Below are 18,069 nucleotides of genomic sequence, written 5' to 3' on the forward strand. Positions count from 1 at the left end.
AAGGCAAAGGACAGCAAGATCCCATGTGCCTGGTGACAGAACAGAGTGGTAGGTGCAAGGGACCAGGATGCAGGAACTGACTGAGAGGCTGGGGGTGGGGGGGCAGTCCGGGCGGGAGGGGTTGTGCTCCAATGCAGTTGCAAGGAGCAAGGGCTGCTGAAAGTCTGCTCCTGCTCTCTCCAGGGGCTCCCCAGGAGCCACCCTGCCCCAGGACACCAAGCGGCATCCCTGGGAAGGTCTCACGTCAGCGGCTCCCGGGGCCCCCAAAGCCCTCCTGCTTGCCATGTCCTGACAGGCTGGCCAGGACCCCAGCCAAGCACGGTCGGCCAAAGTCGCGGCACGCAGCGGGGAGCCGGGTCAGACAGAAAGGTGGGCACACGCTCGCTGCCAAGAGCTGCTGGCTCAGTCCCCAGCTTCACGTCCTACTTAACTGTCTCGGTGAGGCTGCTGCCGCCACCGCCTCCTCCATATCACGGAGATAATAATAGCACCACCCTCGTGAGGCTGTTCCCACCCTGGGAAACAATCAAAATCGAATACACACAATGCACAATGGCCAAAAGGTAGGAACACCCAAGTGGCCACCAACCGGTGGGCAGATAAACAACATAGGGCAGCTCTACACAACAGAAGGTTACTCTGCCACAGGCAGGGAGGCCGCATGGACACCTGCTACAACATGGATGGCCCTGAAAACGTGATGCCACGTGGAAGAAGCCAGACGTGCAAGGCCACTGCTGTGTGCTGCCATTTACACCACGTGAGTCCATCCAGAGGGACGGAAAGTCGGTTTGCGGTTGCCAGCAGCTGGCGGGGGCGGGGGGCGTTCAGGAGTGGCTGACGGGCATGATGTTGCTTTCTGGGGTGTTGATGTCCTGGAACTCGATCCCAGTGAGGGCTGCACAACACTGTGGATGCACTTCATGCCAACGAACTGTACGCTCGAAAATGGTGAAGATGGGGCGCCTGCGTGGCTCAGCCAGTTAAGCAGCTGCCTTCAGCTCAGGTCATGATCTCAGGGTCCTGGGATCCAGCCCCGTGTTGGGCTCCCTGCTCAGTGGGGAGTCTGCTTCTCCCTCTCCCTCTACCTGCCACTCCCTTTGCTGTGTTCTCTGTGAAGTGAATTAAAAAAAAAAATCTTTAAAAAAAAGGGGGGGGGGAGAAAATGGTGAAGATGGTCAATTATAGGCCATGTGAATTTTTCTCTAATTAAATAATTTTTAAAAATCACGTACATTTTGCACTGGGCAAGAGAAGCTGAGGCACCAGGGTTGCCACAAGAGCTGCCACGATGACCCTAAAGTAATAAGCTTGTGGTACCTACCCACTCATCTCTCTTCCACCAGCTCTGGCTCAGGGCTTTGGAGGGAAGAGGCAACTTGCATGCTGCCCGGAGCTACAGCCAAAGCAGTGACTAATCCTGGGCCTGGGGGCGGGGGGGGGGGGGGGGGGAATGGGGAGCACGGAGGGAGCATCGAGGGCTGGCTTCCGTGGCCTGGAAGGGACCCGCCCTCAGGCGCCACCCTTGGCCCATCACTGAAGATGCTCCGTGGTGCAGACGCCCTTCTTCCCTCCTGCACCTGCGCCACGTGCTGTGTGTACACCTCACAGACCACGCCTCGCTGCTGGGATTTTTAAATAAACCAAAGATACACTTGGGTACACTTGGCCTTGAGAAGGAAACTATCCAAGGCAGTTCTAGTCTCCAAAGCAGAAGTAGCAACAAGAAGGTTAAGCGATGCTTTTTATCCAGCACCTTCCAACCCTTTACATGTACACTTTAGCCCCACTTGTAGGTGCAAGAGCCAGGAAATTCCTGGTAGAAGCCACCCAGGCCCTGCCACTATGAGGATGGTGCTTATTTTAAGGTCAAGTATGGGGATGCCTGGGTGGTTCAGTGGTTGAGCATCTGCCTTTGGCTCAGGGTGTGATCCCAGGGTCCTGGGATCGAGTCCCTCATCAAGCTCCCTGTGGGAGCTTCTCCCTCTGCCTATGTCTCTCTCGTGAATAAATAAATACTTTTTTAAAAGGTCAGGTAGCAAGGGGCTCATGAGGATCTCTGCAGGTTTTTTCCACATGCAATGAATCCTCCAGTTCTCAGGGCTGGAGCAGAAGCTGAGGCAGAACAAAGTGACTTGACTTTAGAAAACATCCTCCTCTCATGAGCAATGAGACAACTTGGAACACTGTCAGAGTGGGTAGGCAGCACCCTCAAAATCACACAGTCTGTGCTTTGCTCATCTATGCTCCCCTTCCCACAGCCCTGCTCTGTTCTTTGCCATTTGCCTTATAGCAGCAGTACCACCGGCCACGTGGATGCATTTCCTCAGAGGCAGGAGCTAAGCCCAAGGCTTGGCACACATCATCTTATTTTGTCCACATCTCAGGGCCTGCCTCGGAGGGTGCTCATCACATTCCCTTTACAGATAAACCCGAGTCTCAGAGAGATTAAGTCATTTGCTGATATGAGCTGCAGACCTGGGAGTGCCAGACACTGCTGAGGTGACCCAGACTTAGCAAAGGCTCTAACAGCTAAGGATGGGAAGCTTCCAGCCTGCTGAGTGACAGATGTGGCCTTGGTTCTATGTAAGCTAGAAGTGAGACTCCTATTAAAAGCTGAAGCAGAGGGGCGCCTGGGTGGCTTAGTCAGTTGTGTGTCTGACTCTCCACCTCACAGTTGTGAGTTCAAGGCCCGTGTTGGGCTTCATACTGGGTATGGAGCCTACTTGGGAAAAAAAAAAAAAAGCTGAAGCGGAAAAGGCTGCTTCCCCATATAAGATAGGCTAGAAAAAATATTCCCTACTGTCTCAAGAATCAACAAGGAACTGGACTCTGCTAAGGAGGTGGCTGGGCATAGAAGAAAGGGGTAAGCCTCTATGATGAATCAAAACAGCAGGCCTATGCCATGCACAGGTGAAAAACCCAAACGTCCATGGTACAGAAAAGCCAAATTGATTAATTAATGTAAAAAGTGCTTCTAGACCAGTGACAGCTCTAAGGGACTTAGCATAATAACTGCAAAGTACTGTGTGAGGTACTTCTATAACCCAGGGACTCTCATGGGAGAGGTACTTTAGGTAAGCCTTTCTCCACTTGGTTTGGCCTCGGCATAAATCTGGAGTTGAAGATAGTTCCAGAAAGATGTGAAAACCAGAGGAGATAGCTTTGTCAAACGTGAGCTCATAATCAAAACTCAAACCATACTAGCAAATGAACTACCATAATGGATGTATTAGCAGACACAATTAACAAAAGGAATGACACCTGCTTTGTTTTGAATTTGTTAACACCATCATGATTGACTGGATTTATTCCAGGGATGCAAGGCTGTTTCAATATTCGTGAAGTAATCAAAGTGATACATCACACTAACAAGAGAAAAGATAAAAACCATATGATCATATAGATAGATGCAGAAAAAGCATCTAACAACATACAATATCCATTCATGATTAAAACACTCAACAAAGTAGATTTAGAGGGAATATACCTGAATATAATAAAGTCTATATATGAAAAACCTATAGCTAACAACATATTCAATGCTGAAGAATTTTTCCTCTAATATCAGAACACCACAAGGTTGTCCTCTCTCATTGCTTTTATTCAATGTAGTACTGGAAGTCCTAGCTGCAGCAATCAGACTAGAAATAAAAGGCATTCAAATTGGTAAGGAAGAAATAAAGTTATCACTATTTGCAGATGACATGACACTATATATAGAAAACCCTAAATAGTCCACCAAAAAGCTATTAGAATAATTTAATTCAGTAAAGTTATAGAACACAATATATTCAGAAATCTGTTGCCTTTCTATATACTAATAATGAAGCAGCAGATAAAGAAATTAATAAAACAATCCCATTTACAATTGCACCAAAAAGAATAAATTTAACCAAGCTGAAAGACCTGTACTCTGAAAACTATAAGACATTGATGAAAGAAACTGAAGATGACGCCAATGGAAAGATATACCATACTCATGGATTGGAAAACTATTGTTAAAATGTTCATACTACCCAAAACAACCTACAGATCCAATGCACTGCCTATAAAAATGGAAATAGCATTTTTCACAGAACCAGAACAAATCAGCCTAAAATTTGTATGGAGCCACAGAAGACCCTGAATAGTCAAAGCAATCTTGAGTAAGATGAACAAAGCTGGAGGTATCAGAGTCTCAAATGTCAAAATATATTACAAAGCTATAATAATCAAAACAGTATAATACTGGCACAAAACCACATAGGCCAATGCAACAGGATAGAGAGCCCAGAAATAAATCCATGTTCATGGTCAATTTATCTATGACAAAAGAGGCAAGAATACAAAATGGGGAACAGTCTTTTTAATAAGTGTTGGGAACACTCAGCTACATGCAAAAAGAGAAAACGGGACCACTTTCTTACACCATACATAAAAATAAGCTTGAAATAAAGACCTAAATGTGAGACCTGGAATCATAAAACTCTTAAAAGAAAAGGTAGGCAGTCATATCTTGAACATCAAGCTTAGTAACATATTTATGGATGTCTTCTCAGGCCAAAGAAAGAAAAGCAAAAATAAACAAATGGGACTACACAAAAATAAAAAAGTTTCCGCACAGCAAAAGAAACCATCAACAGAACAAAAAGTCAACCTACTGAATGGGAGAAGGTATTTGCAAAAGATATATCCAATAAGGGGTTAATATCCAAAATATATAATTCCTACACCACCAAAAAACTCCAAATAAGCCTATTAAAAAATGGGCAGAGTACCTGAATAGACATTTTTTCCCCAAAGAAAACAGATGCCTGACAGACACACAAAAAGATGGTCAACATCACTGATCATCAGGGAAGTCCAAATCAAAACCACAACATCACTTCACACCAGTCAGAATGGCTAATATCAAAAAGGCAAATAACAAGTGTTGGCGAGGACTTGGAGAAAAGGGAACCCTAGTGTACTGCTGGTGAGAATGTAAACTGGTGCAGCCAAGGAAAACAGTAGAGGTTCCTCAAAAAAATTTTTAAAGAGGGATACCACATGATCTAGTAATTCCACTACTGGTTACTTTACCCAGAGAAAATGAAAACACTAATTTGAAGATACACACACCTCTATGTTCATTGTAGTATTATATACCTTGGCCAAGATATGGTAGCAACCATATCAGTGTCCACTCATAGATGAAAAGATAAAGATGTGCACACACACAGATACACACACACACACACACACACACACACAGGAATATTACTCAGCCAATAAAAAGAATGAAATCTTGCCATTTGTGACAATACCCTAGAGGGTATTATGCTAAGTGAAATAAGCCAGAGAAAGTAATCAGACAAATAGCATATGATTTCACTTATACATGGTATCTGTAAAACAAATGAGAAAACAAATAGACTCTTAAATACCAAGAACTGGTGGTTACTAGCGAGGTGTGTGAGGAGGGATGGCTGAAATGAGTGAAGGAGACTAAGAGGGACAAACCTCCAGTTACAGAAAAGTCACAGAGATGAAAGGTACAGCATGGGGAATAGAGACAATACTGTAGTAACCCTGGATGGTGAAAAATGGTGACAACACTTATCCTGATGAGCATTGAGTAATATACCAAATTGGCAAATCACTATGTTGCATATCTGAAACTAACAGTGTAGGTCAACTATATTTAAATAAACTTTGTTTAAATAAAAAAATTGGAGGGCACTTGGCTGGCTGAGTCAGTAGAGCATTTGACTCCTGATCTCGGGGTCATGAGTTTGAGCTTCATGTTGGGGGTAGAATTTTAAATTTTTTTTTTTTAATTTTTTGAAGTTTTTTTTTTTTTTTTTAATTTTAAAAAGGAATGGCACTCCAAGAGAGTGAAACAGAAGAGACTATACAGTAAGGGTTAAATTATTACAAATAATGAAAGAACAATAGTATATGACAAAAGCAGTGAATCCAAAAACCACATAGAACTTATAAAGTGTTTTTTCAAAGTTACCAGGGGGGTGAGGGCGCCTGGGTGGTACAGTTGGTTAAGTCTCCAACTCTTGGTTTTGGTTCAGGTCAGGATATCGAACACCATGTCAGGCTCTGCACTCAGTGTGGAGTCTGCATAAGACTCTCTCTCTTTATCTCTCTCTCTGCCTCTCCTTCTGTCCCTCCCCACACTCACTTGCTCTTTCTAAAATAAATAAATCTTTAAAAAATAAAAGTCATTGAAATTTAAAAACCTAAAGGGCAGCAAGATTATAATAGCTAAATAAAGAATTAGTGAATTGGAAGACAGACCTATGGAAATGACTCCGAAGATCACAAAGAACAATAAAACAATAGAAAATATGAAACAGAGGTAGTAAAGAGGCATTCAGGAGCGAATGACATGGCCCCATCTATTTCTAATAGGAATTACTGTAAAAAATAAAGATGGTGGGGGTGGGGTGGAGAATACATTTATAATATAAGATGTAGCCTTCTTTAGAATGAAACAGCATTAATAATTCCCAGGCAGGATAAATAAGACAAATCCATACCTAGACACAGTGCAGTAAAAAAAAAAAAAAAAAAAAAAAAAAAAAAATTCCCAGAAATCTAAAAGAGATACAAAAGCAGAGCTCTACCAAACAAATATCAATCAGACAAAAAAGCTGACTTCTCAACAGCAGCAAGAGACCAAAATCAAAGTGCTGAGAGAAGATATGCAGGATTTTATACTCAGCCAAATGATCGACTGAGTATGTTGGCAAAATCTAGACATTTTCAGACAAAGCTGACAACTCGTGGAGATTCACTGAAAAATCTATGGAAAGGTGTATCACGTAAGAAACTGAAATCTATACAGAAAAACTTTTACAAGATTTAATAGGGTCTGCATAAAACAGTAATAAAACCAATGCATAGGTTTTTTTTTAATTTTTATTTATTTATGATAGTCACACACAGAGAGAGAGAGAGGCAGAGACACAGGCAGAGGGAGAAGCAGGCTCCATGCACTGGGAGCCCGACGTGGGATTCAATCCCGGGTCTCCAGGATCACGCCCTGGGCCAAAGGCAGGCGCTAAACCGCTGCGCCACCCAGGGATCCCCCAATGCATAGGTTTTAAAAAATGTAGAAAAAATATGAGAGTGTCACAAATTAAAGCATGTTAAGGTCCCTGATCATCAGCACAAGGGAAAGATAAAGATTAATGTCAGGCATGTCAAAGGTGGCAGCGTGTCAAAAAAACAAAACAAAACGGGATCCCTGGGTGACTGGGTGGTTTAGCTCCTGCCTTCAGCCCAGGGCATGATCCTGGAGACCCGGGATCGAATCCCACATCAGGCTCCCTGCATGGAGACTGCCTCTCCCTCTGCCTATGTCTCTGCATCTCTCTCTCTCTCCCCTGAATAAATAAATAAAATCTTAAAAAAAAAAAAAAAAAAGGAAAGAATTAGTGAAGTTACAGAATGCCCTTAAAAGGGAGAAAGCCAGCTTCTGTAAGGTTTCTAATCGAAAGTATTAGTACTTGCTAACAACAATTGAACACTTATGATGTGTCAAGAGCTTTACTCTTCACAATAGGGCTGTGACACATTCCCACTTGACAGATGAGAAAACGGAGGGGCGCAAAGTTACTGCCCGGACAGTAAAAGGCAGTGCCACAATTCAGGCCTTCATTATCTGCTGGTAGAGGCCATGCAGCAGGGCTGGGGGGGCAGGGGGGCGGGCAGTGTGTGCCCATATGGGACCCGGCCTCGGTCCTGGGGGAATGCAAGTGAGGACCAGAGAAGAGAGCCCCTGGGAACACCAGGTGGGTGAGGCCTGCTGAGTGCTGGGTGCTCACTCCGGGTTGACCCCGGGGACCCTGGAGGGAGCGCTCAGGAGAAAGGGAATCCCTGCTAGCCTCAGCGCACAGCGAGGTCATCCAGCCTAGCCACCTTCTCTCTCCATCACGCGTGGTCCATGACTCGGCCACGCGGGTAGTGAGGCCTCCTGCTGGCCACCTGCCCACCCCGCCCAGAGGCACCGGATCCCCGAGACCTGAACAGACCTGCTCACCTCCTAGGGAGCCGTGCTGAGAGCAGAAGACCCACCTCTGACAGCCTGCCCATCCACAAAGGTCACACCACTAGGACAACAAAGGCCCTTTTTGTCCTTGTATTTAAGGACCAGTGGAAATCACCCATTCGACCTTCCGGCTTTATGAATTAATAATAAAGTTGGAACAGAGACAGGATGGCTTGCAGGCCCGGGCACCGCCTCCCCCTCCCTGCCCCAATCACCTTGCCTGCTGCCACCAGCACGGGCACCAGGGGGCCCTGCCTTATGTTCCCAAAGCGGTGGACGCTTCTGAGCCAAAACCACCTTGCTCCCTTGGCTTCAGATAGCAAACACTTGAAATGCTCCGCGGGAGGAAAAGCATCTTATCGACACTCGAGGTTTTCTGTCTGTATGACTGGGGCCTACGGTGCGTCTGAACATTGATTACATTCTGTGCTGCGTTCTGGGGACCATTAACTCACAAAAAAATATCCTGCCGGGGTGGGGGTAGGATGAGAAAGACGCGTAAGGGATCTGATTACTACTCATTCGCGGAGCTGGGAAGTCTTGGAGCGGACTACCAAGGACTTTCACGCAGAGAAAGCACGAATTCTTCCTCCAAAACACACATGAGCCACCCAGGAAGACCCCGGGAAGCAGAGAAGGCTGCACTTTCCTGCTCTTCCTCCTGGAACCCCTAACTTCCCTCTCACGGCCACCACTGGGCTTGGCTCCCTGGGGGCAGCCCACAATTCTAGAACTTTCCAGAACACGATACCAAGCCTATCTGCTTCGAGGTCCAATTCTCCCTCTTCCAACTCAGTAAACAAGTGTGGGGGCCCTATTAATGAGGTCGTGGGGTAACACAGTTTTGCCTCTCCCAAATATCTAGGCCCTTTGTCTCAGTCTACCTTGTGTGGGGTTTACGTCACATAGGAGAGGCAGTTTTGAATTTGGTCTCCACACTCAGCATCCCAGTGTCCTCGAGCAGCCCCTTCACACATCTGGGCCTCATCTGTAAATTGGCAGCAGTACACTATGATGGTGAGATGACCCGGCCTGGTCAGAGGACAAAATATCAGCATGGGCCAGAGCAGGGAAGCTTCTGGGTGCCCAGCAATGAAGTTCACTTGCCATTAGGCCCTTATAAAAGCTTCCCAAAGGGGGATCCCTGGGTGGCTCAGCGGTTTAGCACCTGCCTTCAGCCCGGGGCATGATCCTGGAGTCCCGGGATCGAGTCCCATGTCGGGCTCCCTGCATGGAGCCTGCTTCTCCCTCTGCCTTGTCTCTCTGTCTCTCTCTCATGAATAAATAAATAAAATCTTAAAAAAAAAAAAAAAAACTTCCCAAAGCAGCCTGCACATTTCCACACTTTGAGCACCCAGGGAGGTGAGTGGGGGCAGGGGGGTAATCTGGATATCCCAAAGGTCTGGGGCCACTGTGCCCACCCCGCAGATCATTTCTCTCCAGCCTACCCTGAGAGCTCAACCTGGGGGCACCGACCCTCCCCCAGGCCTCCCAGGCATGTTTGTTCCTCCCTGCCCAGGAGATGCAGTTTTTCATTTCTTCCTTAAAAGCTTGTTTTTAATCATTTTCTTGTTAAAGTATGATTTTTTTTTGTTAAAGTACGATTTACACACAATGGAATACATCTTCACTGTTTTGAGAACCTGATGAGCCCTGGGGATTCGCTCCCCAGAGCCACACAGACACAATTGAGCACCTGCACTGCCAACCCCCCCTCTGAGCCCCAGAGCTCCAGGAGGGCTGGGGAGGTATCTGGTCCACACCGGTACCCAGACGGAATACGGCACATGGCGAGTAGGCTGAGGCTGTGGTCTGGGGCCACCTGAGGATTTTATAGGCAGAAGTCCAGTGGAAAACGTGGGGCCACCCCCACCAGCCGGCATGGGCCACACAGGCCTCTGGTTCCCTTCCCAGTGAGGGAATCTGGGGATCACACCAGAAGCGGAATCCCAGCTCTTACTTCTCAGCAGCCTGTGACCTCGGGCAAAGTGGCATGCTCTCCGGAGCTTCCACATCCTCATCTGAGAAATGGGAACCCGTGGTGTTCCTGGGGGCCTTGCATGAGCAGCTATGGATAAACTGCTCAGCTCAGCTCTGCGTTTGGCAGATGACAGGCGCCTGGTAAACACTCGCTGTCACCATTAAGAGGTCTGAACTCCAGATCTGGGACATTGTTTTTTTGCTTCTTCCTTCTGGCAGCTTCTTGGCATCTATATAGATATGCCTGTGGAGCTGTTCTGAAGCCTGAAGGAAAAAAATAGACCCTCCACCTTTCCCAGAATCCTCCACTTATTATTTCCTTTCCAGCCCCAGGAGCAGGCATGGATGGGGGAGGCAGGAAATGGCCAAGTCCAGGCCAGCTCAAGGTGGTGACAGGGAGGAGACTGGAGAGGGAGTCCCAACGGGGCCTTTCTTCCTGGCGGGGGCCCACTTCACACCTCGGGACACATGCCAGGCTCGACTCCACTCCTGCTGTGGAAGGAGCATCAGAAAGGCCAGCCCGCCAGCCCAGCTGCTTAATGGGAATTTTAACAATCTAGGTAGTCAGCTTTCTTGGCTCAGAAAAGATGTTTGGGAAGACTTAAAACATTAAGAAAAAAAAAAAATCAATGAGACTCACAGGCAAGGGGAGGTGGGTGTGCAGCTCGAAAGATGCCCTGCGTGGGCAAGCTGGTGCTCAGGCCTATTTTTGGTGGGGCTGGCTCAGCGCTGAAGCCCACAGGATGCATCTCATGGTGCCAGGAGGGCTGGCATGGCCAACGCCAGCTGGTGGGGTGGCATTCACAGTTCTCTTGGACACATGTCCCCAGGCAATACTCATCGGGTTATATAGTCCCTGGGGTCTCCACTCTTCAACGTGAACCTCTTCTGTTCTGAGTAGGATGCACACATATAAAGGTGAACAAGACACCTCCCAGCTCTCGGGAAGCTCCAAGTTTCGAGGGGGTGGCAGGTGACAAAGCTGACAGTTCTAAAGTGGTGTGGTGTGTGCTATAAACGGGAGGGAATGCAGGGGCTTTGGGAGTCTCAAAGATGCACATTAACCCTCAAAAGGTTGGATGGGGAGTAACCAGGGTGGCTTCTGGAAGGCAGCAACAGCCAAGCAGAGCCCTGCATGACGAAGAGCGTGGGCTTCATAAGGAGACAGGGTTAAGAGAAAATGTTTGTGATCTTAACCTGGCCGGTGCTTACAGAAGTATCCCCTTACGTAAACACCAAATTATGCACAGTAAAGTGAAGAGTGCTCCAGGCAGAGGGAATGGCTTGTACAAAGGCCCAGAAGTGAGAAAAATAGACGAGCAGACTGTTTCTAGCTCTTCTGCGTTCCTAGAAATCTGAGAGGCAACCCAACACAGAGAAAGCACGGTGTTGGCAGGGGACGGACTTGGGGATCCTCTGATCCCCTACTCCTCTACTTATTATCTGTGGGGCTGCAACCAAGTTGCTTTACCTCTCTGAGCCTCAGTTTCCCTATCTGTACAATGGCCATATTGCCATCTTCCACGGAGGATTATCATGAAGATTCCACCAGAGTGCAGGCAAAGCATTCAGCACGGAGCCTGGTGCTCAAAGAATGATGTCCATCGTCACCATCCTGTGCTCATCCTGCTCATCATTTCCAGAGGGAGTCCTCAGAAAGGGACCAGACTGACTCTTCAATTTAGGGACCATCCTGGTCCTGGAAGAGGCAGGGGCCGCTCAGCAACCTTGTGGGCACAGCCTGTTCCCTGGCTGACTAGGCCTTGGGCTGAATACTTCCCAAGGATTCTTGTAGGAGCAGGGCCCTGGGAGTGGACACTCCCACGCCAAGCTAAGCACTTCACATATACATCATCTCACCGAATCCACGGAACCACCCGAGGATCCAGATGGGGACGCTGACACTCAGAGTGTCATGTAGCTGGGAAGAAGTGGGATCAAGCCTGAACTCTTAGCCGTGGTTTGGAGTGATGGGGACAAACAAATGGGTTTAAAAACGTAGCCAATACTACTAAACACCTGCCCAAAGCCACATACCTAGCAAGATCCTTTAAATCCGGCTTCCCCCTGACTATGGCTGCATCCTCATCTCCTACAATTATCATTTGTCTTCAATGTCTTCCTGCCATAGGACCTTTCCATGTGCCATTCCCTCTGTCCCAAACTGTACTTTCTTGCTGATCTTTGTGTAAACGGTTCCTTTTTATTTGAGTTTCTGCTCCATTTTGGCCTCCTCAGAGAAGCCCTCCTGGTCTCCCCTAAGGAAACGTTTCCCTACCCTTCCCCTGACTCTCATGCCACTGTGTGTCTCCCCCTCAGGAACATGAGCCTCTCTGGGTCACCTCTAAGTCCCCAAGTCCTCTTGATCAATGAATTCTTGCTGAACGAGTTAAAATGCCTAGACTGTGCCAGCCCCTTTCCGAGGACTAGGGGGATCTTTCCACCTAAAGTTCAAAGAACTGATGGCATTCCTTCTCCCTTCTAGACTGACCTCACAACCTCTTTCCTGATGCGCCCCTCCCTCATCTCCCTTCACCCTTTGGAGTATGAAAGTGGAATCCCAGGCAACTAGAAGGGAAGCTGCATCAGCCACTTGCAGGAAGGCTACAGGGGGAGCACTCTGCTCTGTCTTGCCCACACAAGACTGGACCCAGGAAATAGACATGACTTCCAGCATGCTCTGCGGTCCCATCACCTGTCACACTCCCCACCAGATGGAATTCCCCCCAAGTGCCTGCGTGGGGGCTGCCACCATGCTGGCAGATGTCCCAGCTACAAGGAACCCCAACTTCCACCAGTCCAAATACAAGGCACCAAGAGGGGATCCCTGGGTGGCACAGCGGTTTGGCGCCTGCCTTTGGCCTAGGGCGCGATCCTGGAACCCAGGATCGAATCCCACATCGGGCTCCCAGTGCATGGAGCCTGCTTCTCCCTCTGCCTGTGTCTCTGCCTCTCTCTCTCTCTCTCTCTCTCTCTGTGACTATCATAAATAAATAAAAATTAAAAAAAAAAAAAAAAAAAACAAGGCACCAAGAGGTCACTTGGTGACAAAACCGGGGCGGGGGGAAACCCAGGAAAGAAAGAGGGGAATCCCACCTCTCTCACGTTAGCCGTGGGGTTGAAGTGCACTTAAAACTTTCTGAAGTAGACTATTTACACAGGATTCAAAATGAAAATGTAAAAAATTTACTGTGAAGAGCTCACCCCCTCTCGGTCCCTTCCACCAAATCTGCAAGTATTTGCTATTCTTACTTCCTTGCGGATCGTTTGAGTTCTTGATGCAAACAGATCACAAGTATAAGCTCTTAGTATTTTTAAAAAGTGTTGCATGTTATATGCCCTACACATTGTGTATACTACACACTTTTTCCTCCAGTCACGGATAGTTCTGTGCCTGTCCACGAGAAGATGTAACGCAGCCCCATGTGATGTGTGCGTCTGTACAGCCAAGGAACCAACCCACCCCCCCCACCCCAGGTACTGGGGGGCTTTCTGTCATTTTCACCGGACAGAGGTGTTTAGAGTTGGGGTCAGCAGGGGTCACGCGCGGCTGGGTCCCGGTCCCCCCACCCCCCCACCCCCCCAGGTGGTCAGTCACGGCCCGGTGGGCTGCGCTGAAGTCCAAGCAGGTGGCGGAGGCCGGCTCCTTCCTGGGAGCACCTTCCGCAGCTCGCACCGCCGGCGCATGGAGCTCCGAGCTCCTACCAGCAGGACGTCCATTCTGGAGGCGGAAACGGAGAGATGCAGTGACTAGCCCAAGGTCACACCGCCGGACGCCCCGTGCGCGCGCGGGACTCCCCTCCGGCCGCCGGTTCGCCCCGGGCCGGCCCCGCCTCCTCACCGCACCCCACGGCGCGGGCCCAGGGTGCAGTCCGCGGCCCCCCTGCCCCGCACCCCCGCGGTCGGCGCGGCCAGCCCGGCGGGGCGCGGGGTGCAGGGCGCGGGGTGCGGGGCGCGGGGCGGCCAAGGTCGCGGGGCCCCGGCCACCGGCTGCGCGGACCGGCTCACCCCAGCACCGGCGGCCGCCCGGGTCCCGCCGACTTCGAAACTTTCCGGCCGCAGAGCCGCGGCGACTCCAGCCCGGAGCGGGGCGCCCCCACCGCGGACGCCGGCCGCCTGCCGGGGGGGGGGGGTCCCTCGGGGCCGCAGCCCCCAGCCCCGCCGGCTCCCCGACACTTACTCAGCATCGCCGCAGCCCGCCAAGCGGCCGGCGGGGACCCATTTGCGGGAGAGGGAGACTGAGGCGCGGACGGGGCCGGCTGCGGGCCAAGGTGACACGGCGCGGCGGGGGGCGGCGGGGGGCGGCGGGGGCCGGGGGCGGGGGCCCGCGCGGTACTCACAGCCGGTCTTGCCCACGAGCTCCCGAACCTCCTCGGACGCGGAGTGGGCCGCGCCCATGGTGCCCGCGGCGGCGGCGGGGCCCCGGGCTGGCGGCGGCTGCGCAGCGGGGGCCGCGTCGGGCGGGCGCGGGTCGGGACGCGGGTCGGGACGCGGGGACGGCGGAGCCGCGGGTTCCGCGTGGGGCGCGAGCGCGGCCTCTTATAGCGGCCAAGGGCGGCGCCCCGCGGTCCTAGCGCGCGCCGGCTTCGCGCACTGCGGGGATCCGGGAGCGCCCTGCCCCGCGGCCGGCAGCGCGGCGCGGGGGCCGGACCTCGGGGCCCACCGCCGGGGCGCCCCCGCCCCCGCCCCCGCCCCCAGGGCGGCCGCCCTGCTCGCCCGCGCCCCCCCTCCCGGCTCTGGAAGGAGGCAGGTGTCCGCACAGCTGGGGCGTAGGTGGGCGCAATCAAATCCCGGAGAGGTTCCACGTCCACCTGCACCCCGGTTCCATCACACAGCTTCCCAGATCTCAGAAGGGGAACTCACCCGGGACGGTGAAGAAACACAGCCAACATTAATTAGCTCTCTGGTGAACAGCAATAAAAGTAATGTAATCATAGTAATCCACCTTGAATGCGCACAAGGTGCTTTGCTGGTCTTATTCCCGGAAAGCCCCAGGCCCCTCCCCAGCACCTTGATGAAGCGGACACACCACGTGCCAGAGCGGCCCATCCCAGTGGCACAGCCCAGGAGCTTGGGGTGGGGGAGCTTTCAAACTTGAGGAGCAGGCAGCTTCCTGGCCCTGCCCCACCCCGCCCCGACTCCCACCCAACACCCCCATTCTGGCTCAGGCAGGACCCAGGAGGCTGGGTCTCAAACTATCCTATCCGGGGAATGTAATACAGGTGGCCTCCAACACGCCTGCGAGTTTTGCCTTGAATTGGCTTAAGGAATTGGATTCTGTGGTCAGGCTGGATGACCAGGGCCAGTCCTGCCACCTGTGTGACCGTGTTTCCTTCTACTCAGCAAGGGGACAGTGATAGTTAGTGAGATGTCCATCAGAAGGGCCTGCCACAGGACATGGCACAAAGCAGTTGCTGTGGAATCACGTCCATTTTACAAGGGAGGAACTGATTCTCAGAAAGGTCACACAGCCAGGGCAGAAATTCAAAGTCAACATTCTCTGGTTCTCAAGGCCAGACTACCGTGCTCCACGGTGCCTGGTGATGAAGCTATCAACGTTCAGCATGTATTCAGTGTACGTCCTGGGTGCCAGGCTCCGTGACATTGCCAGGGTGGGGGCATGGGCCACTTGGTGCTCACAAAGACCTGGGTGGGCCCACCTACATTAGTTTCACAGGGCACTGGGGAAAGGGTGCTGAGAACCGGTTGCCCATACCTATAGACTACAGGCCCAAACTGAGGGTCGCAGCCCTCCAGGGGAATCCTGACGCCCCCCAGAGTTGTAGAATGAAAACCCATCCTGGTTAAAAGTCCAGCTGCCCATTCCTTCAAAGAGCTGGAGCCACCTGCAGTCTGCTTTTTTTTTTTTTTTAAAGATTTTATTTATTTATTCATGAGAGACAGAGAGAAGAGACTTAGGCAGAGGGAGAAGAAGGCTCCCTGCGGGGAGCCTGATGTGGGACTCCATCTGGGACCCTGGAATCATCACCTGAGCCAAAGGCAGCCGCTCAACCACTGAGCCCCCCAGGTGTCCCTGAAATCTGCATTTCAAAAGCACTCTTGGGCAGTGCTGATGTAGCCAAGCTGGGGAAGTGCTAGCTGTGGGGCATCAGCTGGTCTGAGTTAACTGGACCCAAACCTTGCATTTCAAGGCAGAAGGAATCTAGAAACCCAGATTGGCCTCAGGGTCACGAAGGAGGTTCTGGTGCCTTGGGAATTACCCACCACTGCTGGACACAATTTTATTCTCATGTAAAATACCAGTTCCTGGAATTTTATTATATTCAATTATCCAAGGATTAAATGATGGGGCTTTCTGCTGAAGGGATAATGAACAGCATTTTCAGGATGGCACCTCCTCCCCCTTGGCATAGCTGCTCCCAGAGCTAGAAACAGTGCAGGTGGGTGGGGATGAAAGCCCTGGGACCATGCTCTGGGGCAGTGGAGTGCGGTGGGGGAGCCGCACAGGACTCTGCTCTGCCCCTCGGGGATCACAAAGAGGCCCCCAGTGTGTGGGGTGAAGGGACCCTGCCCTCACTCTGTGACCTGTCTACCCTGACAACTTTATCTCAAGCCCACTGTCAGCTCCTAGATGAGCACTGGCACCTGTCCCTTGTGCCTGGAACTCCCCTCCCTCTTCCTATGGCTGGGGGCTTCCTTTTCAGATCTCTGGGTAAATATCACCTCCTCTGAGAGGCCTGCTCAGGGCTTCCCTCCACCTTCCTGGGTCTGCTGTCAAACAAGCCACCTTCCCCAGCCAGCAGGGAGCTGGAAGAAGGGGAGACTGGGGTGTAATGACCAAGGGGAATTTATTCCTGACGGCAAGTTTTGGAGAAATCATCAGGAGCCCTGTGTGGCAGCAGAAGGTGGAGAGGACAAGACACAATCCGTGGGTTCATTACTTCATTCATTCACTGCACATTTATTGAGATCCTGCTGTATGCAGGGACCTGGCTGGGGCCTAGAGCCCCAACCAGGAATAATCAGGAGACATACTTTTGCTCCTAAGGAGAAATGGGCAGACAGAAACACCAGAAGTGACAATGCAGAGGGGTCAGAGAAGGGCTGACTTAGGCCCAGAAAGACCTGGAATGTTCAAGCCAGAATGGTTCCTGAAAAGACTATTATCCCTAAACTGAGAGCTTCAGGGAGACCATTACTAGCCCCAACTGTGGACCCAAATGGACAGGCCAAAGGTACATGCTGGGTGGACGGCTGTATCCATGAGGTTCGGGGGCCCCGGACTTTGCCCCCCTGCTCTGGCCTTGCTGCACGTACACAGCAAGGGCTCTCCCCACACAATGCCTGCCGCTGCCTGTTCCAGGACGTCATGGCTTTAATTCAATCCTAGCAATGGCTCTGTCGGGCGTCAGAGCAGGAAGGAGGTCTGGAGCTTGGCGTGGGTTCTGGCTGGGCTGATTGCTTCTGCTGTCTGGAGCCCTACAACAGGGGCACCCTGCGGGGGGATCTTTAGGTTCCCATCACACAGCGTGACCTTCTGACGGCTGGAAAACACTTTAGTCACCAGGCAACTGCCTCTCTTCTCTCAGAGGAGCTGATTAAAACTGGTGGCCGAGATGAGAATGGCTTGTACCTGAGTCCGCAAAGGGCAGTGGCACCCAGAGACTTCAAGGATGGTCTTCCTGCAGCTCTCCGGCACTCCTTTTAGGCAAGCCTCCCAAACCATAGGTGGGCAAGTGACTTCATCTCCCTGGGCCTCAGTTTCCCCATCTGTAAAATGGCTATAAAACTGGCGTCTTCCTGTGAGGATTAAATGTGATATTTGTAAAGTGCTTAAAACAGTGCCTGACAGGTAAGGACTGTCTGATGGTGTGTAGATAAAGCAGAGGAAGCCCAGCTTTGTAGCATTGGGGTGTAAATATTCCCATCGTGTCAATTTCAAGCTACCAACCATCTGAAAAGGGGTTTGCAAAGTTCCTGAATGTCTGACAGTTCAATCTTGCAAGCTAGTCAGAGCCAACCGCAGCACACCACTACGTAGTAGACTTATTATTCATATGTTCATGCACTCACAAATTTTTTAAAGTTTATTTATTTAG

At 50.8% G+C, this 18,069-nt stretch overlaps 1 protein-coding gene across 1 annotated transcript in view; it reads right to left on the reverse strand.

Annotated features, from left to right (window-relative positions):
- Positions 1-14,505, reverse strand: part of TESC (tescalcin) — a 47,643-nt gene extending 33,138 nt beyond the window's left edge. The window contains exon 1 of the mRNA XM_072802681.1: positions 14,350-14,505. Coding sequence (XP_072658782.1) covers positions 14,350-14,407 — 58 coding nt within the window. The 5' untranslated portion in view covers positions 14,408-14,505. The remainder of the gene's footprint in view (positions 1-14,349) is intronic.
- Positions 14,506-18,069: the final 3,564 nt, after the last annotated feature.

The sequence above is a fragment of the Canis lupus genome, chromosome 27 (genome assembly GCF_048164855.1).
Source record: "Canis lupus baileyi chromosome 27, mCanLup2.hap1, whole genome shotgun sequence".
Taxonomy (NCBI): Eukaryota; Metazoa; Chordata; class Mammalia; order Carnivora; family Canidae; genus Canis; species Canis lupus.